Source organism: Primulina eburnea, chromosome 2 (assembly GCF_022965805.1).
Source record: "Primulina eburnea isolate SZY01 chromosome 2, ASM2296580v1, whole genome shotgun sequence".
NCBI classification, from domain to species: domain Eukaryota; kingdom Viridiplantae; phylum Streptophyta; class Magnoliopsida; order Lamiales; family Gesneriaceae; genus Primulina; species Primulina eburnea.
The window spans coordinates 1084677-1112060 of NC_133102.1; the positions used below are offsets into that span (position 1 = coordinate 1084677).

Below are 27384 nucleotides of genomic sequence, written 5' to 3' on the forward strand. Positions count from 1 at the left end.
AATCAATATTACATAAGTAGCGACATGAATTATAACTTGTGAGTTTGTCAACTACTTTCATTATAACTGGGGCTGAATGTCTCATGTGGGTTTTTTATTTAACATGGATGGACTACTGTTTTTGTGCTTCATGACTATATGACCAAATTTGATGCTTGCCACATCTATATTAATTCTTAAGAGTTGAAAAGAATGTGGAGACTTGAACTTTCTCAAGGGGATGATCATCCAAAGTTAAAGAGCACAAATAATCACACCGGTAGACAGCTGTGGGAATACGATCCAAATTATGGAATTGATGTAGAACGAGCTCTTGTTGAAAATGCTCGAAAGAGTTCTATGACAATATATACCAGACCAAGCATGCGAATTCAGGTGCAATAAACTTCATTATTTGGCTCGCAATTAATAACAAACGTGTCTCCATGTAGATAATCAAAGTGATCATTTTCTGAATTTTAATATACTTGTCCAGACAATTATAAAAGAAACCTCATTTGAGTCGTTTCTCTATAATTTCAAAAAAGGTAATGTACATAACGCAAACGGCAAGAGCTAAAGTACAATGGAACCAATTAACAGAATCAACCGATATAATAGTTTCTATTGACCTTCATCCATTGAATCGTTGTGGGGACGAGATTTTAAATCACTGCCACCTTGACTTGATTCTTCAGATTCTGAAATATTTCTTGGAACAGAATCCTCGAGTGCTTCAAGAAAGGATGGTACAGTAAACTTGTCTGCAAGTGGGTAAAGCTACAGTTAGCTATATCATTAATATGCAGAACTTTCTACTACAAATGGCACATAACAAAATCAATATTTAACTAGCGCACTCGTACTGAAATCTCGATAGCAAGAATAGAGAACACTGATAAAGTCAATTAAACCAATTATATATATATATATATATATATATATATATTATATCGATAACTTCTCTCTCAAGAGACTCAATACTAACAAGTACCAACACACACGTACGAAGTTCATCACTGACCCCTTGTTAAGATCGAGCAACCCACCAGTTCAAGTAACAATGACAAAAGTTCTCATCACTTACATTTGCTTGGGTCTATTCCAAATTGAGTGAGATCTACTTGTCCAGTACGCAGAACCTACAGCAAAAAAAGGAAAAAATTATGTTCCAACAAACACTTATGAAGCGGCATAAAAACATATGCGAGAAACAGTAGACAATAGGCTTACGTATGTGAATGAATCAAGTTGTTGACGAAATGGGGGGCTTTGTAGCAAGTCTAATAACTCCTCAGCAGTCCATTGCCCCTGCAAGTATTCAGGAGTCAGTAAATCATGAGCAGATAAAGAACTTCGTAACTCAGAGAATCAACAAGATATTTCACCTCGGGTAGGTGTGATGCCAGTTGTTGATCTAAAGGCAACTCCTGAATCAACGGATAAATAAGTTCCGGCTTCAAAATGTCACCCAACCCCAACCCTGAAAAGCACGAAAATGAAAACACTTCAAGTAAGAGATGCCTAAATTATGAAAACAACCAGTTGGAAGCGACAACGGCAAAATATTAGTAGAACTGAAGGCAGGAGCAGAATGTTATTCCATGATTAGTCAATATACCTCTAAAAATTAACAATTTCTTCAAAGAACATTCACTTTAACATGATCCAAAGACTTTAAAACATATAAAATAGACTCTTGGAAAAGTATTTGCTAGAAACTGCAGTCCTTCACGTATTAAGGAATTTCGGTCTGAAGCTATTGAGATTCTTCAGCCTCAGTGGCCCACTGAATTTAAAAAGTTAATGCAATTTGATTTGTAACAAAGGGTCACAAGCTAAACTGCCAAATACTGTGCATGCCAAGCACAATTGGTAGTTTAAGACTACAAGGGCTCAAGCCTCAAATGTTGCAAATGTGTGCAATACAAACCACAAATAGATTTGCCCAGTCAGACTACCAGCTTCGTGATTATTTCACCCAATAATGAAAACTGCAGGAATCAGAATATATTTCATACCTGCATCTGGATCTCCAGCTTCATCTGCATCAGAAATTTAGTCTAATCAATTATCAATTAACTTGATCTTAAAGAACTTGAGTCACCTTAATTCCCCAGAACCTAAATTACCTGTAGATCCAATATTACTTAGTATTCTCTGCAGATCTGCCAGCTTTACTGGTCCTGCAGAGGTTACGTCACTGGTTGCCTCTGAAACCATGCTTGGACCAACCATATTTCCAGCCCTAGTGAAAGCAAAAAAGAGAGTAAGATTACAGCATCCTCCAACAATTTTATGTATAGCTGTCGCTATGACGAAATTTATTTCGTCTTCTTGGATTTCGTTCCAAACAAACCAGAAACCCTGACCAAAAAAATATTTAATGATTGATTTCTAATCATAGTCTTATCTAATCAAGATCTCATCAATGTTCCAAATTGAATAACAAGTTTCTTCATGTTTACAGAAGTACCTAGACGAAATATCATCCTCAACCATATCTTCTGAGCTTTGCATAGGAACGGAGACATCAGGCTCCTCTTCACCAGGTAACTCTATTAAACAACAAACACATAGTTAAACTTGACTCGATCGCAAGTCTCACACCTAAAAATCCACCATCAAAATCATAAAAAATAATAATATAATGATGATGATGATAAATAAACCCAAAACAATGATATTTCGGTATCCAGGTACCGACTGGGGGAATGTTGTCAAATACCTAGAGGCTGATTCAGGTATAAATTTACAGAGCTGCACAACTGTGTGTCATTCTCAGCTTTCGGCTCCTACAACCAATGAAACATTAAATTGTACCAGATAATTTGAACGTGTCCTAACTCCTAACACCACAAAAAAACCACCTCACAACTGACCTGCATCCAAAAGAAAGACTTCCTGTCATCAGTATGAAACTTCAGGATAAAAACCCTCCCTGAAGATTGATTGACCTGACCAATAGAAACAAAGCAAAAGATGGATGCAAGTCACACAAAAAAGGATAATTCTCATTGCCAAATCTGCAAAAGTCTATGAAATACCAAATAGCTGTACCTTTTCAAAAACAGCTTCCTCAGGAAAGACGATTTGGTCCTATGTTTATCTTTTGTTAAAGAATAACTATGGACGACAGGCCACAGCAGTTGATAGAGTAGATGAAGATGAGCAAATATTAAAGAAAAAACATCAAATACAGTTGCTTATTGTCCCAATGAACACATGACATAGGATACATCTTCAACAATATTTAGAGATCTATCGATCCATTGAAAATGCACAAGCCCTTCTCCACCCTGCTCAAGGCACATTAAGAATTTCGCATTGAGAAGAAATGAATTTAATTAATCCATGATCAACGAAATTAACTCCAATATAAATGAAACTATCTATTGATTTTCGGAGAAGCATTTAAAAAAGAGAAGATACGAGGATGAGAAGAAATCAACACAGAGATAATTTGATAATACTTCGTTCAGACGTCCGTACCCTTCCGATACGAATAAGTCCTTTCCGGGTATCAGGAATCACGCGATTTCCATCCATAAGCATTTTCCCAGCGCGGAATTCCAGCAAAACTTCCTGGAAAATGGAACATAAGAATCTATCATTTTAAAGCATGCCTTGAAAAAAAAAAGAAGAAGGAAAAGTACACATTACTTTATGCGTACACACTATGCGAGATTAACAAAATTTTCAACATGGTTTTCACTTCAAAATTTATAAAATACCTTGCTGTGAAGATGTAATCCTCGAATTCCTATAAAGATTGCCACAATCTTGTCTCGTTAGTGATTTGCTAATTTACTTAGGTACACTCTCTTACTCATTAGTGGAAGCAATCTACATGTCTACATCAGACCATGAGTTTAAAAATACTTTCTGTTACATGGACTAAACAGCTATGAACTAGCACGTGTTAACAGATTTCCAATAAACCTGGTACATATTTAAAAGTAATTCGAGAATAAATGCAGATTGGATAAAATGGGAATACTGGTTGATTCTAAAATAAATGAATATTGTCCTGTCTAGACATTTGGGCCCAATATAGCTCGTCCCAATCAGTATTTGAACATTTCCATCTCATAAATCTATATATCTTTAAAATATTAAATTAAATAAATCAACAGAATTCACATAGTTTAAGCATACCTGAACATGAGGAAAGACTTCGGTTAAGGAAGAATGCATCCTTGTATCCCAATAACTGTTCCACCCCAAGATGCACAATTTTTAATCAAGTAGGAGTCACTGTTACAAATGGCGTGGTTGAACGTAAAGGGATTCAAACCCTCACGAAGCCTACCAGTTTCCATTTACAATCCATCCCCAAACAACAAATTTTAATGCCGCGAAAACACGCGATTAAAAACCGACAGGTTCCAATTTAAAAAAACAAAACAAAAAAAAAACAAAAACAAAACACTACGTTCCAAACACAAGTAGATTTTTCTCAAGAAGACAAAAACAATTTAATCATTCAGAAGGGAGAAAAAAAAAACTCTTTTTCACTCAATATCATACACAACCATAAAATTAATAAACCCTGGGGCATTCTGATGAGTGCAATACAATGATTTCACTAAATGCTACTGGATTAGATAATATCCAAGAAAACAAAACTGAATGATCAAATACAAGATCCCGTGAAATAAAGTATGTCGTACATATATACGTACTTGTAATTGAGTTTAGAAACCAAAATTTCTTCAGTTTGGTCGCTTCAGCTCCGTCGGAGAGAGGAGAGAAGGAGCAACAATTGGGATTTCGAGCTGTCAACGTCGTAGACTGGGATGGGTTTACATATAGATACATACAATTGGGCTTCCATAAAAGCCCAATTAGTGTTCATTTCTTTGTTTTTTGCCCAGTCCCCTATTTGTAGGCCCAATTGATTACTAACAAGTCGTATGTGATAGATTAAGGGAATCGAACTGGTTAAGCGATCAAATGTTACATTTTGGATAACTTGTCATTATTTCCATTGTTATTAAAATATTTTTATCTATAAAAATAAAAATTTTATGTTTATAAATTTTAAATTAACTTATTTAAAGAGAGAAGATTTGCATAAACATACCCTATTTAAGTAGTTGACTACAAAAAATATGAATATAATATTGTATGAACATTTGGTAATATGCGTGGCATTCTGACCAAACTTTTACCTATTTTCGATACTGAATTTGCTTTATTCGCTCGAAGCAGAAATTTGAGTTGCTGGAAAGTGATAACCTGAAGCTGTCGCGCTATTTCTTGTGGAATTTTTCGTCTAGCTATTTTCTGTATCAGGCTTACTTTATTTTTATGTTATTTATATTGTTATTTTTCTGTATTTTTTGATTGAAAAATCTTGTGTGCCTGTAAACATCAAGACAATCAAAATTTCACACCAAAGTTCACCTCGCTTTTATTACCCTACTTGTTCATCCAAACATAAAAACACATCGTATTACTGCATTTTTGTATACCAATTGAATTATGAGATTTAACTTGTTTTTGTTGCTTGTAAGACATCGTGTATGTGTTCTGGCTCTCTAGTTAAAAGCTGCTGCTCATGCTGTTGGAGAAGTGGATTTAGAGAACAAGTTTGCCTACGCCAGTGAAAGCCTAAGGTCGGCCAGTGAGACGATGGGGATAATGGTCGTATTTGCCCAATTGACACATCGTATATCTGAAGATCATGTACAGTCCATTGTAGTTTTACGTTTTGCGAGTTTAGTTTATTTTCTCATCACTTTGTCTTTCTTTTTATTTTTTTGCCTTTTTCAAGAATTTAGTTTTCGATCAAATATTGTATGAATGATAATCTATAAGGTCGCACGTGAAAGGAAATTTCATTAAAATACTCTCCGAGTTCACTGATATTGATCATGGCAAGGGTAAATTTTGCAAGTTATCATGTGAATGTAAAGAATTTCATTTACTTGAAAACAATATTGTTTTATTATGAAATTTAAAGAAAATATGATATGAAGAGGTAAAAGTAGAAATTGTTGAGCATTTCCAAAAGATGGTCTCACGTTTTGTGAGGGTACAGGAGAACAGGGTTTCCCTTGGTAGGAAATGGAATCGGGTCCAATACTAATTTCTCATTGGGAATAATTTTTTCTCATTTGAATCTCTTGACCAGGTGGTGCAAGATTTTGAAATTTCGAACAAACAGTAAGCTTTGGGGGTGAGTGAAACAATAAGAAGTACCTCCATCCCTTGGGAATAGCGAAACCTTAGTACATAAAATCAGCAATCATGCATGAATCTCCCATTTAACACAACATCTTGTGTAGGCAATGAATGCAGTTCCTTAAGCCAGCTCGATCGATATTTCGTCGTTTCACATTCATGCAAGAAAAATGAAGCTGGCTCGCCTAGGAAACCCAACGGGTGAGTGTTTGTTTAGTCATACGATCTAAGGCAACCTTTTCAAGGTGCTCCGTCCAGCCAGTGAAGAGGAAGTCGAGTGTTCCTCCGACCACCTGGTTTTTCCCGGAGGGCAAGGTGCCGGAGCTTGATGCTCTCGTGAAAAAAAAAAACACATTGGAAAAAGGCCAGGAATGCAAAGAAAATTAAGAGTGAAAAGAGGGATGAATAAAATAATTCCATGCTTGAATTTGCTAATTAATTAAGGGTTTCTTGGATTTAAAAGAATTATGTTTTCAACATTGATGATGAGTTTTTATGTATATAGACAGACAGCTCTAATATAATTTATTTATAATTGAGTATTTTATACCATAAATTTTTATATACATCTAATAGCACAAGTTAAATGGAATTTACTACACACGCACATATCATGGAATAACAATGTAAAGTGTTGTCGTAACTGTTACTGATTTTATGTGGGATTTGGATCTTCTACTGTGTTGAAAACACAACACCAATTATTGTTGTGTACTTTTTACACGAGATGTCCACTAGATGATATCGTGTAAAAAATACACGGCACTAAATGATGTGTTTTCAACACAGTTGATCCAAATCTTTTTAGGTGGGGTTAATGTTATTAGGCTTTCTTACACAGTTGATCTCGGAAACTTGAATTTGACCGAGAGAATTTTTACAAATTCACCATTGAAGTAAAATTTAGAAGCCGAATCAGTGGTTGCTAAAACACGCGAGTGCGACTCAACTCAAATCTAACTAGATTGTAAATGATCAATTCAAAATATTATTTAATTCAGATCATGAACAATACAAAAATTTCCCTACAAATCGACTTCACCGTTGTAGGCTCATCCCTTGGATTGAGATGAATCTTACCTCAAAAAAGGTTTAATCCAATCATATCTAACTCTTATGCATATAAATTTGATTGTTGTTTCTATTTTTTGAAATAGTAATTTCGATATCAAAGTATGCACCTAAATTATTGACTTTGCAACCCAATTGAGATGTCATGTTGTTTATCAGCCGCGGCTGCCTTTTTATTTAGGGCATGTCATATGTATCACTGCACCACAAATGGAGTGCCGGAAGGACGAGTTTTTTTATTACATTTACAGATGAATTGTGTATATTGGCTGATGGAATGTCCATTGTATTGTATTCACTCTTTTTATTGACAAATTTAAATATTTTGCCGATACATTATATCAATAATACCAGATGAAAAGAGAACCGCGCCAAGATTAGATATTTGTTGCATGACTGGCCAACCAATCTTGCTACCTATTATGGTAGCTAACAAAAATAATATCTTCGTCCCATAAACATTCAGTATGATAGTATGTTGTTGGGACCTGAGGAATCCTCGTACAATGTAACTTGTAATTTCTGCTTTCAGAACCTTGATCGGAAATTACGTGGCCGAATTCTTGGCGGTGTAGACTATGCTGCAAATGATGAGTAACACAGGTCCAAGATCCTGAATCAAATTTCATATTAGATGTATCGCTCAGGTCCAAAAGTTCTTGAATTGGGTTGAGTCGTGATGGAAGCCATTTGTTTGAGCTTCTTTCTTCTTTTTCTTGTTTTTTTCCTCCTATTGTATTCACTCTTTTTATTGATGGAAGGCATTCCTGTTTTTTGTTTGTCGGAACACAGGAAAAAGAAGTCTCCAAAGACATCATAACAAAACTATATATACCAAGCATACAGATTTCAAGCTCTTCTCTACAGTACAGGTTTTTACAGGTGAGATACACAGGCAATTTAGCCCCAAAACAAAAAGAACAAAAATTATCCTAATGAGCAATATTTCCAAAAGTTGTATGCTCGCTCTAGACTTCTAGACTTGTTCTAAAACCACATAACAGATTCAAGCCGAACTCAAGGATTTTCTGCCAGCCATATGATCATTTCAGCACCTGTCGACCGTGGAGTGGCTGCTCTATTTGTTGTATTGATCTTTTTTTTTAAAATAAGGAAATGGCAGAGTTTGGGTGGTGAAATTTTGACTATCTGCCATTGATAAGCTTCCATAGAGGAACAAGAAATTATTACAGAGTATTACCAATATCCAGCTAGTTTACACGTTATCGGAGCTGCTACAAGCTTGATTGAGGACATTGTTCCCAAAATCTCCATCCAAACTCATTTGCTGGACTTCTTGAGGTGAAAGAATCTTGATGCAACGCACGCAGTTCACGAATTCTCTGAATGAAAACTGGTATTTAGAGGTACAAAAAATGCATATTGATAACGCAAAAGGAGAGAAGTGATAAAAACTTACTCCCATGGGTCGTCTCCTACTAGTAAGACGTCGTTCTCATGATCCATGTAGACAAGTTTCCAGCCTATTCTCTGTCGGTCCTCGAGTTGTCCCTCTATACCAAATCGACGAGCTAGATCTTGTTTAAGATCATCATAACCCGAGTAACGCATAATATCAATTGATCTTCCAACAGCTCCGCGTTTGTAAACCTTTCAAGAAATAATTTTCCAACTTTTGTGAACCAGAAAAAAACTTAGTACAAACGTGTATTTGATAATGTGTTTTTTTTTTGTGGTAATATAGATGGGCTACATCAATAGTAAAACACCAACCTTTGTATACGTCCTCATCCTTGGTATCTGCGGTGGGGCCCAGGTGCCTCTATTCATGAAACTACCTTCATTTATTGTTGAATCTATTGAATTGAATGCGATATCAGGAACTCCAAATGACTGGGAAACCATTGATGATGAAAGTTCCGGTTGAGATTCTTTAGGATTCTCATAGACAGAAAGCATGCCTCCGCCAGATGACAAATTAGTCGAGAAATCTTTTCCAGATCCCACCATGTCCTTTGTTATCAATGTATCAGACATCATAGGCATCTCTAGCTGACTATCAATGTTACTACCAAACGGAACATTGTTCCTTGGACCATCCTGAACTTCCCCATCATGGCTTGCATCTCTAAACAACATCGACTGAGTATTGAAACACATGGCATTGCTGTTTTGATGTAGCTGGACATCATTCTGAGAAAGAACCGACGTTGCTGATGATGAACTATCCAAGTAATCCACCTGCGTACCAGCAGCATTGATATATGCCTGTGACGCAAATAATCCATGACTTTGACTTTTAGGCACATTCAACGACGGCTTAACATCAGATTTTGGATGTAAATCTTTAAGTAAGTTTCCATTAGATGACATAGTATCAAGACCACTTATATTAAACAGTGTGGCAGAAGACTGTGCAATCTCATCCCCCATCATCGAACGGTAGTTTCTGCCATTCATGATGGAGTGAGCAGCATTCTGAGAGTTGTTCGTGGATGGTGAAGTAGAACAAGATGGAATTTCCTCAGTAACTGCAGATTGGCCAGCACCAGCGGCAACAGTCAACATATTGCTGCTACCGGCCGAAAGCTGATTGTTCATTGGGTTTAAAGAAATCCCGACATGCCCGGAAACCTCTGATAGTATTCCTGACTGTTGTTGCGATAAAAGCTTTGGTTGCTGAGGTGGTTGGACGCCAAACCTAAGATTGGATTGGCTATTAGTTCCCACCATCTGTTGAGTAACAACATGTGACTGAGGTACGTTGGGTGTAGCTTGAGAAACGTCTAACATTTGGCTTGTCGGCATCGACCTAGGTATGTCGAATAGCTGTTTATGCTTATCTTGCAGCTGTGTAATTTGAGAAGGCAGTTGCATCACAGATTGCTGTGCTAACAGTGATTGTTGTTGCTGATGAAGCCTCTGTAGAAGTTGAAGCTGTATTTGATTCTCTGATGTATTCGACGGTTGGCTCACATGATCCATAGGCTGAGTGACCACCAGATTTGGCTGCTGTGTGTGACTCATAATCAGCTGCTGCTGTTGCATCTGAGTTGGATTTTGAGAAAGATTTATTTGAAGCTGGTGATTAAGAAGAGATTGCTGCTGCTGCTGCTGCTGCTGCTGCAGCACATGTGGCACTTGGACAGGACTCTGTGACTGCAAAATTTGAGGCTGAACTTGGTTTGTAGGTAAAGCTTGACTGATCATGTTTTGTCTCTGGGACGGTGAAGCGTCTGCCAACTGTGATTGAGGCTGAATAATCGAACCTAAAGGGTTCAATGCGGAGGACGGGATTGGCAGCTTGTGAAGCTGGTCGAGCTGTTGTACGGATTGGGTTGGTCTCGAGGTACTATACTGTATGTTATTTGGCTGAGAAATTTGATTCGTGGGAACACCTGTTAGGCATGCTATATCCGTACCAGCAAGGTTTTGTACGACAGAACTGGATAGTGAATTCATATAATTTGGTTGAATGGAATTAGATAGTGAAGAATTCTGCTGCATGTTCATCCACTGAACTAAGCTAAGGCCTGGGAGAGCTTGGGGATCTTTCATACCAAAGTCATCACCAAGCCATGGCATCGTCCGTCTGAATATGTTATCTAGATCTGAAGAATCGTCATCTGCACAGAGAAAAAATTCTTATATCACAGACAAGTTGAAATTTTATTCGATTTGACATGAAAGAAGCAAAATTCGATAAGTCAGGAACTTGAAGTGAAAAGCAACAGAAGGAAACTGCAAACACATATAATCACAGCAAATTAACTCAGTGGTAGAGTAGTTGGTTTCTCAAGCCTTGTCCCCAGGTTGAAATAACATCAGATTCTTAAATGTGGGCAAATGCATTAAAGAGTTAAGAACCAATATAATTTCCAGTCTCATTTTACCTGGCATTCCTGGTTGCCTTGGGCGCTTTGAACGGAAGAACGGTGGGGTAGGGCATATAAAAAATGGAGCAGTTACAGGCTCAATCTCCCAAATAGACACACGACTGCGCCTTTCCCCTGCAGTTGACTCATCCCAGCCAACCTGCTCATGGAAAGTAAACTGATAATCCAATGTGCATCCACATAAAACATGGGAAAAATTTAAAGATAGAATCAAAGACTTAATTTGTAAAGGAATATTGCTTTAGGAGTTAACCTGTAAGTTACGCCATTGAGAGTTTTTCCACCTGACTGGATCCAGGTCACTAATGCCAGTAATTGTACCCATATATCTGCAAAATATTAGAAGTTTTGAGAATCATATGAATTCACTAGTGATTTCACTGGCGCCAAATCACGGAGATGGCATTTCTTAAATAATCAGATGTCATGCAAATGTAACCAAGAAAATTTGTTGCCGCTACCTTCTTGTTCCTGATTCTTCAGTTTCAAACATCATGCGGAAGCGCATGCCAAGAGATATTTGGTTGCTGCAAACTGATTTGTAATACTTGGCTAAAGGGATGACAAATTCTGACGGGCTAGCTCTGCCAAAGTTTGGAGATAAAGTAAGCAACATCAACTACAGCTTCATATTTTCACAAAGCAGGGCCAGTTTCAAGATACAATATTGCAATAATAAGGATCCATTGATGACCTTGGATTGTAAAAAACTGTGAACGGACTGTTGTTTGCAGCAGCATGGGCAGCTGCTGCTAGAATTCCGATATGCATACTATCACTTGACAACACAGATGATGATAAGTTTGTCGGTTGCCTGTTAGCTCGTCTGGTGCCCAGAAGCAGCTGCTGCTTTTCGTCCCTGTTTGTAACCATGCTTATCACTCCACAAGATAGTTGATTTGACAATTTGATGTTTTAGAATTTACCAAAGGTAAAGAAAAAATGGTTATGAAACTTGCAACGTTAGTGCGTTACCTAATAAATAAGACTGAGTCACCAGCAAATAGCCTCTTTCCACTAACGAAAAGGCTCCATCCGGTCGTAAGCAAATGTCGCTTTGGTTGTCCTATATCGCAACGTCAAATAGAAACAATCACCAATCTCTTCTTTCCATCTCTCCCAAGAAGCAACTATACAATTTTTACTCAAGCCTCCAAAATGTATAATCCTAAAATCAATCTCAATACTTGACTTTAAAAAATGAAACGAAAGGCGAGTACAGAAATATCCATCTTGAGATATTGCTCCAAAAATCATCCCATAGACACGATCCCACTACAGAAATTTAGCTTTATTACACCTTAATAAGGAGTCGATGATATGGTGCTTACAAACTGAATAACATTTCACATACATGCAGAGCGTGTGTTAGATTACTAATTTATTTTAAACAAACAAATACACAAAGACAAACACAATGAGGGGCCTGAAGCCACATGACAGTTCCCAAATAAGCGGCAGATCTAGGAATTCTGGGAGAGATGGCCTCAATAGAATTAGGGGCCAAATTTTGAATGCATTGAAAATTAAACAAATAATTTTTATTATTTTCCTATTTCTGTTTAGGAGCCTCTGCACCATGCCCCCTCACTTGATCCACCCTTTTTCCAAGTGAACTTACCCCGGTAAATATGGCGAAATGTCCAAACATTATCATGCAAGTCCCGAGCCACAAGTTCTTGTGCTGGTGGTTGCATTGTGAAGTCCTAAAACAAGAAAAGTACCTTACCAAGTGAGGAATAATTCAGAGTCGATCTCAAAAATACCAAGGATTTATTATACTTACAAGACGAGGAAAAATCTTTTCTGCAGCACGACGAGGAACAGAAAAACCTCCGTGAGTGCTTGTATCACTTGCCGTCAATGTTTTACAAAAAAAATCCGTTAGGGGTTTATTTGCTTTCGTCGACAGATCTGATCTCAATAAAGCTTCTCTATCAAACTGCAAGATATAATGCCCAAAATGTTGGTCATTAGAACATAAAATTGAGGCATCAATTGCAGAAAGCAATCAATCTAAGCTACATTTTATTCAACCGAGGCAGAAGATTACCGAAGATACTGGTTGAAGTGTCATTTGGGCATAAACTTCATCCGTTTCTGTATCAGCCTAAAGAGTTCAAACAATAATTAAAATTATTATATCTTACACAATTGTGATCTAAAGGATAAATAGAAGCTATAAGAAGAGACGAGCATACATGCAAAGTGACGCTGTGAAGGAGGCATAGCAGTTTGGACGGAAGATGTGGGTAGTTTGGGATTTGTGCATCCATGTCCTTTTTCATGGATGCGGCAACCTGAAAGCGAAATATTCTTTTTATCAGCATTAAAAATAAAAAAAAATCAGTTTCCATGAGAGATCTTATGGAACCAATATGATACAACTTCAAATCTTTGAAGAATGCCCCTTCAACTTCAAATTTCTCTTTCAGAAAAAGATGAATTTTCAACCTTCGTTCCATAAAAATCTTAGGATCCAAGATCTTTAACTCAATATAGTACATAGCATGTCAAATCAACCTTCGTTCCATAAAAATCTTAGGATCCAAGATTTTCAACCTTCGTTCCATAAGTAACGGTTCCCCATAAATTTCCTCCACTTTACGCAAAAATTTCTAGCGGAGTCATTTCCTAACATTCTATATATGAGGTTTGTGCCCGTATTATATTGTAGTCATGTTCAGTATCCAACACTGCTGATCAAAAAGAATTGAGCAAATCTTGAAGAGTAAATATACCAAATACAACCTATAAACTTCATGCCCAATACAACAAATATTTGCTGCACAGTGAGAAGTGTAATTTTTTAGACATGAATGATCCTTTTTTTTAGAGGCAACAATGTTCCACCAAAAAAGAGAGGGGTAAGAAAAATCCCCTCCCACCACCAACCCACCCAGCACATCTGCGCATATTAGCAAGGTCCACTCTGTATTGTCCCTTTTCCTATATCTATTAACTGCCTCCTACCCTTTTCAACCTCAACCTACACCCAATTCAAATCCCAACATCTTGTTCCACAATTTATTATTCTAAACTACAGCTCACAATAGCGAGGAGATTCCACAGTACACCTAACAGATTATTAAATAGAAGAATAGTACACACAACTACAATACAAATATAACATGTTAATAAAATAATAATGAAGAGTGAAGCCATCAATCATGGCATCCTTGCATGTGAGCAAATTATACAAGTCAGCAACTGATAAAGAAGGTGGGGTGGGGATGGCGCCATCAGTTAAAATTTTACAAGAAAAGAATTATATTAACCTGTTCACTGTGACCTTGAGGAAAGTAGACGACGTGGGTCCCAGCTGCCGGCAAGTTCACCAGAGGGCCGGCGCACGCTTGCCATAGCTCTGGATTTATGCTCTTCTTCTCGCCTGCTTCCACAAGTGCCACAAATTTACTTCTTTTTTTCAAAGAAGTGAAGCAAAAAAACAAATCTGGAACTAAATTTGTTTGATAAAAATCAAGTCGCACCCAAAGTAAAGTTGAATTAAATTCTTTGATGAGAATAATTTGATCCCACAAAATCGAATGGATAAAGCAAAGGCCTCGCTTAATTTGTTCGTTATGATCTACGATGTTTACAATTTACAATGGTCGTCTATAATGTACAGCTTCTTTTCATCAAGAAAATGCATAGGAAAATGAATTGGAGATGTGTACAAATGGCAAGAAATAGGCGCAAGAGAGTGACCATCAACGGAGGAGTTGGCGTTAACCGACTGACTTCCGGCGGCGGCTGGCATCTTCATATTTCTTCCCTTAGTCTCCCGCCTCCAGAAATTACACCCCTTTTTTCCCACCTCAAATAAATGGACGGATTGCCTCACCGGCGTCTCATGTAGCCGGAGAATAATCTCGAAATGAATAACTATATTATCTCCAACTAAACGGAAAAAGGCAGAAAAAATATATTCCAACTCTTGGAGCTGGATCAAAAAGGTAAAAACCTTTCTTGTATCCTTCGATTCGTAGTACGGAACATAAAGACTCCCCCCAGCAAAAAAAAAAGTGTAAACGGATAAAGGGAAAACAGGTCAACGACGGCCGTCGACGGCGAAAAATGCCGGCGAAAAGAGGGGAAACAGCAGACGGAGAAGGGGGGGAAAATTATAAGGAAGGGGAGACAAGAGGAGCTTTGGAAAAGGAGAGGATGTTGAGGATAGCACAGACCAAATGCTGCAACTTCACTTTTTAAATGCCCCCTTTTCCACACTACACCTCCCAAAGACACACACAGACACACGATCCCTCACTCTCTCTGTATCTATCGCGTATATATGTGTATATTTCGCTTTCTTCTCAAAATCCCTAGTGCAAATTCAAGATTTCACCTCTTTTTTCGCTAATTTCTCTCTCGTTCCAATGCTCCACTTTTTCTTGCCCTCTGTCTCTTTCCACTCAAAGTTCTCACCTTTCCACCCTTTTTTAAGGTGGGTTATTCGTAAATATTAATAAAATCCTGAGAAAGTTTTATGCATTTGTTGTAAGAACGTGTCTCTCTCTTTCTTCCTCGTGTAGCTACCTAGCTAAGCTCCCCCACCCCCTCTCTCTATTCTGTTCTGGGGAAGGAGGGAGTCTGACTGTCGTTGACCGGTGAAATTAATTTCAGTGCTCAAATATCGTTTCATACATTATTAGTATTTCATGCTAATTATTTTACCACGTAATAATAACGCTATTGAACATAAATATATTAATATTTTAAATATATTTAAATACATTATGATAAGAATTTTTTTTATAATTCTCATAATATTTTCTGACAATTCGGTTATAAATACCAAATTTTATTTTCTCTTTTATAATTCAATTTCAAAAATTAATAACTTTATTTAAAATAAAACAAAAATTAATTTATTCTTTAATTTTTTTTATGAAACACACAACGCTCGATGATCTGGTTATTATATACTAAAGATGATACATAACGAGCTATTGAGTATGCAATTGTGTGCTTACGGTTAGTGAAGTCGCTAATTTTGTTTAATAACTAGCTATTTTTATATTTAGGTCTTTTGTGAGATATTTTTACGGATTTTTATAATTAGTACGGATCAATTCTACTCATATTTACCATAATAAATATCTTTTTTTATGATGATACAGATAAGATATATATCTCACAAAATTGATTCTTGAGACTGTTTCATAAAATTTTGTGTAAAATTAAATGTGTGAAGAGTATTTTTTAAATCAATGGAATGGAAGTACTTATGGGAAACTCTTCTTTTATTAAAGGTATAGATAGATACAAGGTATCGAAATAGATACATCCATTATGTGTTTAAAACGTATACGAAAATCATATGGCTTGTTAGCATGAGCACATGCACATTAATTAATTTCTACTTTTTTTATAATAAAAAAACAAAAAAAAAAACAAACTTTTGCAATATATATCTGAATTAAAATTCTGGATGTGGTCCTTTTTTATTTCAATAAATGTGACTGGTTTCTTTCTAAGTCGCATAAATGGGCATGTATGTTCTTCCACCAAGATCATGTAATATTAATATATATATATATATATATATATATATATATATATATATATATATATATATATATATATATATATATATATATATATAGTTTTGAACGCATTCTTAAGAAATGTGCTTTTTTCTATTCTTGTGATTTTTCCTAATATGTGTGACATACAGTAGTTGATTAAGTTTTGCAACGAGCAGAAGTCGTGATAAAAGGTTGCGGTCTCGACATGTCTATAGAATCGAGACGATGAAAGAATTAATATTATTTTTAAACTTTTTCGATGGTGAGACAATTAAGCACTTGTCTATGATTCAGACAAAAATAAATTTAATTATCGAGTAATTAAGCACGATCGTCAGAATTTTCCATTACATTCATAAGTACTGTAATAATGGTGAAAGTGTTATAAGCTGTTTGAAGAAAGAAACAGATATAGTTGAAGAGTTACAATTAAAATAAGTATGTTTTAGCAGTAAAGATTAAAAAACAATGACGATATAAAAAATATTTTGCGTCATTCTCTGTAATATTATTATTAATTAATTAGTTGTAATTTTTTTTTAACTTTTTATGATTAATATATGTGATATGATAAATTTCAGTCAGCGGGTTACAGATAGTTACACGAAAGTACTACAAAAGATTTCTTCGTGGCTTGTTCAAATGTATCTTCTTGCAATGAACCGTTTGGTTTTAAACATATATAATATTAGATGACAAAAACTAGAGTTGTTATTTTACAAAATTTATTTATGCATAAATTTTGCAAATATTTAGAATTAGATTATTGTTCTAGTATTTTAATGTAATCATTTTAACCAAAAGTATATTGGATATCTAGGCACGGCATGTGATCATTGTTTTTAAGTCTTTCGTGAGATGGTCACACGAATCTTTATCTATGAGACATGTCAATCATGTTCATATTTATAATAATAAGTAATATTTTGACATACAAAGTAATATATTTTTCGTGAGTGACTCGAACAAGATATCTGTTTCATAAATTGATTCGTGAGACCGTCTTACAATTTTTGTTTTTTTTTTTTATATGTGTTATTGAAATAGCAATTATATTCCAAGAAATGAGCAAAACAAAAACAAATAATGAGGATACTCATGATGTTTAAACATGCTTGGAAACATAATTACTTGCAAATCATGACTATAATGGACGAAAAATATCTTTTGAATATAATATGACTAGCTCATGAATCATAATTAAATGCATTGACCTCTACAAGTAATATACTCACACACACATATATATATATATGTATGTATATATTATACAACGATTTTGTGTCTTTTTATTTTCTCAATTACTTGGTTTTAAAAACATTTACGATTACATAGAATTGGTAGTAGTTTTATCTTCAGACATCTGGTGTTGTATTTTGGTCGAAATGGTTGCTTTACAGCGTAAATGGAAGGGAAAACATCAATGACAGTTTGATAACTGTCTTTTTGTAATATTTGTTTCAGTTTTAATAGGATATTTTTTATTTTATTTTTATTTTTTATAATTTTAATACTTTTTTCCGTAATGTTGACGACATATCATTGCTATATGCGGTGTCAAGTCAGCATTCATGAGAAAAAAATATCAAACTCGCTCTATATCATAGTATCTGTTCATCCTAAACTCATCGGCTTCCATTTGCACCTTCTGTATTCTATTATGGTAAGATGATACACACTAGCTAACAGTCCGCCTGATGCTACATCATAGGCATGTTGGGAGCGTTCAAACAAACATGAAACGTAATCGTTCATGGCTCAAATTGGATACGTAATTATTGGAATAATTGTTATAGTGGCCAAGTGGTAAGGCAATGAGTTTTGGTCTAGCTATTGGAAGTTCGAATCTTTCCTTCCTGAGGATTTTTTTACTAAAAATTAAAATATATATGAATAACACTGAAAGTTGATAAAAGATATATATAACTAAAACAGAAAAAAAAAAAAATTAAACATATTGGACTAAATCTACACTTTCCCTTATTGACATTTTCCATCTAAACAGACACCATTGGAAAAAATGACCAAAAAAACTATATTTTTGGCATATTATACCCTATATAACAACATTTAGCTTAATGTGAATATGTATGTTATTTTATGTATCCTTCCGATAAGCGGATGAATTTTTGGATCGCATTAATTGCTTTGAAGTTGTGAATATTAAGTTGATTATCAAGTATTGATTACAGATTGGTACAAGATTTGTGAAATTAGTAAATTGGTGTCATATACCAAGAGATCGAAATAACTAAACCTTTTATAATATAGTGACAGATATAGATATTTAAATAATATAAATTAATTATGCAATAGATAAACATATATCTTATCTCATTATTTAAATAAATTTAACTCGTATTTTAACTAATTTATAGTTGAATGGATGAAACTTTATTTAAACTTACAATTATACTTTTATTATATAACTTTATTGATAAAAAATTTCTAAAATAGTTTTTATAGTTGAATGGATGAAACTTTATTTAAACTTACAATTATACGTAATCGTTCACGGCTCAAATTCTAAAATAGTTTTTAAAATCTCCAATCATACTTTTATCTATATTTTAAAATTCATTATTGTCATTATCTCTATTTTGAAAAGTTTGATAGTTTATGAATATGAAAAAATCATGAATTTAAAAATATCAAAAATTCTAATGTTTAAAAAAATAATTTCAACAATAGAGATATATAGCTAAATATTTAGTAACTAATATGAATTTATAAAGTCAAAACAAATTTTCATACACGGATGCTAATATCGTGGTCGCCGCCCGCCGTTATTCCTGCAGAAATGGTTGGTCGGCGCCGCGGACATTTTTGGTTTGCGTGCTAGGCCCGCCGATCGAGGCGCTGACCAGCGGCCGATTTACATGTTGAAACCCACCCATATATATAATATAATATAATATAATATAGTATAATATAATAATAATAATAATAATAATAATACATTATTGAGAAACATATAATAATAAATCATAAACGCATCAGTGATAAACTTAAGGCTAATTTCGATCAATATTTATAAAATGTTTTCATAAAATAAAATTTATAAATTTTTTATAAAATAATTTGAAAAATAAATTTCGTTATTATAATAATATATTTTGAATTTCGTTATTACTTTCAATTCTAAAAACATCAAAACACGTCTAGTTGGTTTTTTAAAAGCTATACTTAAATAATTTTTTTAAAATATATTTTCAAAAAATATGTTACGAAAATATGTTCGAACATATATTTTAATTTTTTTCCTTCATAAAATACTACAAAAAGTTTTTAAATACTTATTCAAACGAAACCTAAGTGTCTCAATATATTCATAAAATTTATCTTGTTCTCTCAATTAAATAAATATTATCTATGATATATCTAAATATATTTCTATTATTTTGTGTATTTATGTTAAATTAGTTTTACCGACCAGATACTTATAGTTAAAATTTTAAAATCACGAGAAAGAAAACATTCTTTTGTTTTTAAGACAAAAACGTCGTTTTAAATATGATTAGTATGTATCTATTACTATTATAATAAACAGAAACAATAAATAGTGTCAATTTTTTTTTGTCTTTTTTTATATCAGTAATTTTTTTCATATATTACCCTTATTTGAATATATTAATTTAAAATTATACTATAATTTTTAATTTATTAATTTTCATAATTATGATATTTTCATTAATTGAATATAAATATCTCACATGTGTGTCGATATACTTAGTACACAATCTATTACTAATATTAAGAATCTCTATAATAGAGAAAAAAATAGTATCTTAATCTGTTTTTTGCTCTTCTAATTTTTTCTTTATGTTATACTAATATTACATTTTTTTTGTTTTTATTTTTATTTTTAATTTCAACAGACACTTTTTAATTTTTATTTTTTTAATTTTAACAATTCAAATTACATTTTAGTTTTTTGATAATTTATCAAATTTCACTTTAATCTCTCGATAATTATAAAAATATTATAGACACACGCAGCACGTAGGTAAAGTAGCTAAGTATAAAGTAAAGAGGAGAGCTGATCATCAAAAGTAAAATATTAATTATTTCATTTTATTATTTTCTTGGAGATTGGATTTATAGATTGGGAATTGGGATGAGTCCAAATTCCAATCCAACTGGTGTCTTGACGGCTCAAATTTTTTTATGTATATTATTTTTATTTCATTAAATTCCACATTATTATTTGATAACTGTTTTGATCATAAACAGTTCCATTTTCAGATTTTGTATTCGTGGAATTTATTTCAGTTATATTTTATACATACTAAATTTATATTTATCTTTATACAGTTATTAAATGAATTCGTGGAACCTCGAGTTAGCAATGTTTTTTTTTCCCTTTTAAAAAATAGACTTAAATAAGCATATAGTATATATATATATAAATTCGCTCAGCTGCTCACAGTTGTTGACAATTTATTTTTCAAAATATAACGACTATCCATTTTAAAATAATAACACTGCGAATTTTATTTATATATTTATAAATTCGCTCAGCTGCTCACAGTTGTTGACAATTTATTTTTCAAAATATAACGACTATCCATTTTAAAATAATAACACTACAAATTTTATAATCCGTAGTGTTATTATTTTAAAATCGATAGTCGTTATATTTTGATATATATATATATATATATATATATATATATATATATATATATATATATATATATATATATATATATATATATATATATTCCTTACATTTGTAAAATTTAAATAAATACAAATTGTGAGTATTTACTGAAGGACTTCATGTTCAAATAAATACTTGATATTATATAGGAGAAATAAAGGAGCTAAATGCGAGCATGCAAGATGAGATATATATATATATATATATATATATATATATATATATATATATATATATATATATATATTCCTTACATTTGTAAAATTTAAATAAATACAAATTGTGAGTATTTACTGAAGGACTTCATGTTCAAATAAATACTTGATATTATATAGGAGAAATAAAGGAGCTAAATGCGAGCATGCAAGATGACCCACAATAATTAAATCGTACGCAGCAATGTCACATGCAGACGTTGAATTCGAAGCCCTATAAATTATTATTTTTAAACTGCAAATCCCATTGGGAATTAAATATTTAAGTCAATAAGTAACACACACATATATAAAATAATGCAAGAATGGTGTGTTTCAGATATAATATTGTAATATCTAACCTAACATAGAATGAAATATTTATGTAAATAAACTAAGACACGACTAATTATGCACAAATGTTCATACTTGTGTAGTATCTCATGACAAAATATTCATCGGAATATATATTTCTAAACACAATGATTGTGTAAAGTGCGTGCAGCCTAAATTTCTAAAAACAAAAATAATCGAATAACAATGGACGCAAACTATGTGAACTGGAATTCAGTTTAATGAGTAACACTCTAGCAAAACTTTGGTTAGGTGTTATATTACAGACTTCACGGCAATACAACAACACAATGAGACTCAACTCCTTGATTTCTTTGTAGCAACACACAAGTTTATGTTATCACGCGCCATCTACAACATCTATTTTTTGATATTTATAGTGTTTTTGACCTATTGAATAAATAACTACAAAACAAAGAAAATATAGTTATTTAAAAATAAACTTTTAAAAACATAAGATTATATATAGAGTTATTATTAATCTATTCATTAATATCTTTAGTCTGGAAATGCAAATTTTATTACTTGAGTATTTTGAAAAATACAGTCTTTCCATATATTTCGCCAGACCTTTAATTTAGAGTCCCAAAAAATATTTATATTGCTCATAGCCAAATATACCAAATATACACGAAGGGTTCTTAATTGCCACCATGTGCATCTGAATAAAAAACAAATAAAAATTTTAAAAAAATTATTGTACTTAATTATAATATATACATAGTAATATTAATAATAAAAAAAAGTTGTGGCTCAAAATCTTCCGACGGTGCATGTTTGGTCGATGGATTCTGTCATTGATGAATGATTACCTATATGCATGTTCGCGATTAGCTTATGATGAATTAATCAAGCAACGCTACAAAAATCCAACCCATCGTATAGTTTTTATTCTTAGATATAAGTTGATTAAACTATCATTTACCCTTATTTTATTATAAACTACACATCAATCTTAGCATTTGGTCATTAAAAACATCCAATGTTTCAAAATTAAACTCCTGCTCAATCGAGCTCCAACACCTATCTTTTTCGAGTCAAACTCGAGTTGAATATTGATATTTAAATTCGGCTCGATTACACCAAACATGAACTATAGTTGATCGTTTCGTTTTAGTTTCCCGTGGATCGCAACAAGTAAGCGCCATCCATATTCTTCTTTTACTTATATTCAACGGTTTCACTTTCTTTTTCTTTTTTCTCATTTTCCTACTTGAAGTTATATTCCATTTGACATGCATATATTATAATAATTATAAAATATACCAAATAGTATATATGTCACGGCATCATTTTTAAATTTTCCGTACCAAATAAAAACGACATTAATCAAAACCAATGACCACATCAAATAGAGAACTTTAGGGACCAAACTTGAAGTCTATATTTATTTACAATATTGTATAGCAACAAAACACTATGCTCCAATGTTTTCTTGATTGTTGCAAGGCTTACAAACAACCAAAAGATAAAAGGATTATAGAGGTAGTAATGATACGGAATCGTCTATATTTTTATGAAAATTGAGATATATGTTAATAATTAAAAAATATAAATATTTCGACCATAAGATATTCAGAAAATGGTAAAATGCATGCATTATGTGGGGTCAGCTCATTGATTTTGTCTCTGCCAAGGTGGGGGACATGGTGTCTCCTGATGATTCTTGAGAGCCTATGGTTAACCGCCACGCGTACTGGTGCTGTATCGTTGACCAAATTTGGCGAAGAATCACTAACTCATTTTCGTAGAAGTTGCCATCTGACATGAAAGTATAATTTTTAGTTTTAAGATAATTTATTGAAGTCCTAAATTCAGTTGATTAATACAGATAAATTAAAATTATGATCACTTATGAAAAACATTAATTTTTTTTATTAAAAATATTACTTATTATTATAAATATAAGTCAGATTAACATATCTCACGAATATCACAAGATATCTACTAGATAACAAAAACTATTTAAGAATGAATTTTAGATTTTAAATTATACCCTATCAGATGGTACGCATATATATATTTCATACCAAAAAGGTAAGCACTCGCATGTAAATGATATTGTATGGGAAAGGATCCTCTGCTACGGGTCTCATAGCACAATCAAACATTCTATTTTATTGTTTTTATATTCTCATTTTTTATTTTTATTTTTATTTTTAAAAAACATTTTCTCCTTTATTATTTTGTCAATTTTTCTTTTGTCATTTTCCTTGTTCGATAGGTTCAGTCATGTTTAAATTTTTATATTTTGTTGGAACTTGGCTTCTTTCTTATAACTCTAAATTGTATTTAAAAGTTAAAATTTTATTTTTTGAACAAATATGTGATTAATTGGTTTATAACCAAAAATGAAATTTGAACTTTTAGTAAAATGTTAAATTCTAAATAATTTTTTAGTGATATAAGAAATAAGCCGATTTCAAAAAAAAAAAAAAATTAAAAAGATTGAACCGATCGAACAAAGAAAAATGATATAAGAAAATTAAAAAAAAAAACCATTTTTTCAAACTTAAATGTTTATAAAATAATAAAAAATATATGTTTATCAAAGTTTCAAGAAGTCACAATTCAATTAAATTAAAAAAAATAAAAGTTTTTGATGGATCAAAAAGATCGCTTTTCAAATAGTTGCCTTGTTAGCTAGTTATCAATTATGTTTATTATATTTTGGTTAAAAAAGTGATGTTTTACGTAAATCCAAATGTATTGGCCGACATCACAATCTTCGGATGGCCCATCCAGATATTAATACCAAAGCAGAAATTAAAGTTAAAGCCACTTTTGCTGAGCAAAATCTTTTGAAATAATGGAGAAATCAATTAAGTGCAACCCAAAGATATATACGACTTTGAATTTATCCTCTGCACTATAATATTATTGAAGATGGAAAATGCCTAATTCTCACCACCCATTCGCTATTGGACACGCAAGATTCATACATCTTAATTATAATATATATTTATATTCTACAAACACTGATTCTTTTTTTTTCTCCTGGGTGGAATATACATATATCATATTGATTATATTTGAAGCAAGGATGTATCTATTTTAGACCAATTATCAGTTGTAGTTCATCCCAAATGTATTATTTATATAATATTTATGTAAGTTTTTTCTTAACCACCTAAAGCCAACTTTTTACACACCAAAAGTCCAGTTCATCCACTTCATTTTAGGACATGACTTCATTAAAAAGTACAATGTAATAACATTTTTTTTTATCTCATGTGTGTGTATATATATAATATCACATATTTTAATAATATATAATTTATGAGTACGTTTTCGTGAGACATATTGATTTGGTCCATACGTAGTATAAAAAAGTTGTTTTTTCACGAAGTTAAGACAATATCATTTTTGTGATAATTTATTACATCAAGTTCAAGCTTACCCTAAACTATAATACCTCAGAAAAATTTCAAGTACTTAAACAACAGTTTCACGAACCAAATAACGGAGATAAGGTGTTTGTAGATTATGAGAAAATCTTTCAGCATATAATAACTTAGGTCATCGTAAAATAAATCGATAGCTAACATTTGAAATAATGTCACACAATTTATTTTAAAGAATTCATTTACAGAACAAATTCTGTAGGAGATAATTCGAAAATAATAATAATAAAATCAATATTTTATGTGTAAATTTTGTAACACGTACTTGAAGGAACCCGAATGAGTTCCCCCAGTCTCCAGATCAATCAACATAACAAAAGTGGGGTTTCCAGTGAATACACACATCGATCCAAGCTACCTGACATGCCCAAAATCCAAGAGAAACAAAGCCACACAAATATAAAATCACACGAAAATTATATCATAAATGAAAAAAAGGGCCGATTTTGGATTGACATTGTCATTAAATGCAAAAACATTTGCCACCTCAATGTGTTTTTTCCTTGATGGTATCCCCACAAGCCAGCTAAATAGAGATAACTCAACCCAATAATTGTGAGACAAACCCTTCCCCTAGTAGGGTACCTTTCATTTTACTATCACCTTGTATCTGATCACGACTTTGATTTTAATTATCCGTTGAAAAGGACAATACTATCATTACACTATATGATAAAGTGTATAGCTACTTTATGTTTGACAATCATTACTGTCAGAACCACATGGATCATGTCAAAGAAGTTATCAGAAGTAAGGTATTACATTCACCTTACCCTAATTAACAGGTGGACACTAAAAGCAAAGTAATCATATGATTTCCTCCTATAAATAGCAGATTTGTATTTCATTTGTGGACATATTCTGATTCTGAATTTTTGAACATCCACGTATATCCACTCACATATACAGCTTTTCTTCATCATATTTCACCTGCCGACTTAAGCATCGGAGTGATCACATCGGACACCCCCTCTGACGCCCATTCACGAGTTCATTTCCTTTTTCGCATGTTACGTTTGAAGCCATACTCCTTGCTCATTTTCCTTCAATCCAACTCTTATCAGATCCGGTGGATTGCTCTGACCTTACTCACCCAATTCACCGGATCGCATCAATCCGTGTCCCGATTTACTACCTAAAGTTTTTTATATTGGCTCAAAATAGTCTTCAATGTTAACTCGACCGTCAATAATTAACAGTTTGAACATGTGAACGTCACATACTATATTTTGTTCCATTATTTGGAGAGATGAATCAAAACAAAAATTAAAATATCATATCGCTATTATTATTAAAATAAAATAAATAAATCCGTATTCCTTTATGCTAAGAGATGATGACATTGGTGGACCAAAGTTAATTTAATGCTATCGAATTGATCATGTGGAATGTCACAACTTATTAATAGTCATCTTTAATAAAATTATGTATTAAAGATTATGAAGATATAAATGAATATCAATATCATTATATATAAAGACCAATTAGGAATTTGGATCAAATTTCTCAATAATCTATTGGGGTCTCACTTTTTTTTCCATCTGAAAAGTATTTGTCATGTGGGCTATCAGGGTCGTCGTCCTCTATCTAAAATGATATTTTTTTCCCTTCTAAATTTGGCTTTTTGCAAAGAAACTAAACTTACGGAATCTCGAGGAAGAAGTTAAAAAGACTACTATAAACACTTATAATTTGATCGACTTCGAGATTTAATTATAACAAATTTCGTCTAAACTTAATTGATAAGTCGACCCACGAATTATCGAATTTATTTTTCAATTTTATTATATTTTCTAATAAAGAAGATATATTAAAGTACTGACTAAAAATCGCGTTTTAAATTATACTGAGATAAAGGTAGAATCGTCTTTATTTAGGTCCACACGAGAGACGTCGTTTTCAACTATTTAAAAACCGAAACTGCAAGCGAGAAATTCTTTTCTTGGTTTCAAGTATTTTTAGTTTGTAACCTTAGTGATCTTTACGATTAGAAAACTTGGGCTGGACTTATTTCTGGGCTTAAAAGTCAACATTTCGATTGAATATAAAATAGTGGAGCCCATTATAATAAACGAAGATGCAAAATCATTGAAAAAACACCAAGCGAAGTGAAGTCATACTAGAACTTTGAAATATAAA

General features: G+C 32.8%; 2 protein-coding genes across 5 annotated transcripts; both read right to left on the minus strand.

Annotated features, from left to right (window-relative positions):
- Window positions 1–422: 422 nt before the first annotated feature.
- LOC140816708 (26S proteasome regulatory subunit RPN13) lies at window positions 423–4789 on the minus strand. Of its 4 annotated transcripts, XM_073176129.1 has the most exons (14): window positions 4665–4789; window positions 4138–4192; window positions 3472–3564; window positions 3219–3278; window positions 3040–3078; window positions 2862–2936; window positions 2708–2774; window positions 2456–2537; window positions 2112–2227; window positions 2001–2024; window positions 1368–1462; window positions 1213–1290; window positions 1067–1121; window positions 423–743 (listed from the first exon to the last, which is right to left on the minus strand). In XM_073176129.1, exons 2-14 carry the CDS (start codon window positions 4174–4176, stop codon window positions 604–606), a joined length of 963 nt encoding a protein of 320 aa, XP_073032230.1. In that variant the 5' UTR covers window positions 4177–4192; window positions 4665–4789; the 3' UTR covers window positions 423–603. The 4 variants fall into 4 exon arrangements, with proteins under 4 accessions (XP_073032230.1, XP_073032238.1, XP_073032243.1 ...); XM_073176137.1 differs by lacking the exon at window positions 2001–2024 and having other exon boundaries at window positions 1368–1486; XM_073176142.1 differs by lacking the exons at window positions 4138–4192; window positions 4665–4789 and having other exon boundaries at window positions 3027–3078; window positions 3472–3551.
- A 3260-nt stretch (window positions 4790–8049) lies between these two features.
- On the minus strand, window positions 8050–15696 carry LOC140816753 (auxin response factor 19-like). The gene is made up of 14 exons (XM_073176180.1): window positions 14808–15696; window positions 14375–14487; window positions 13298–13396; window positions 13150–13206; window positions 12883–13038; window positions 12718–12802; window positions 12072–12162; window positions 11791–11955; window positions 11558–11680; window positions 11350–11425; window positions 11094–11235; window positions 8974–10826; window positions 8660–8850; window positions 8050–8582 (listed from the first exon to the last, which is right to left on the minus strand). The coding sequence occupies exons 1-14, from the start codon at window positions 14863–14865 to the stop codon at window positions 8456–8458; spliced, it is 3336 nt and encodes a 1111-aa protein (XP_073032281.1). The 5' UTR covers window positions 14866–15696; the 3' UTR covers window positions 8050–8455.
- Between the last annotated feature and the right edge of the window lie 11688 nt (window positions 15697–27384).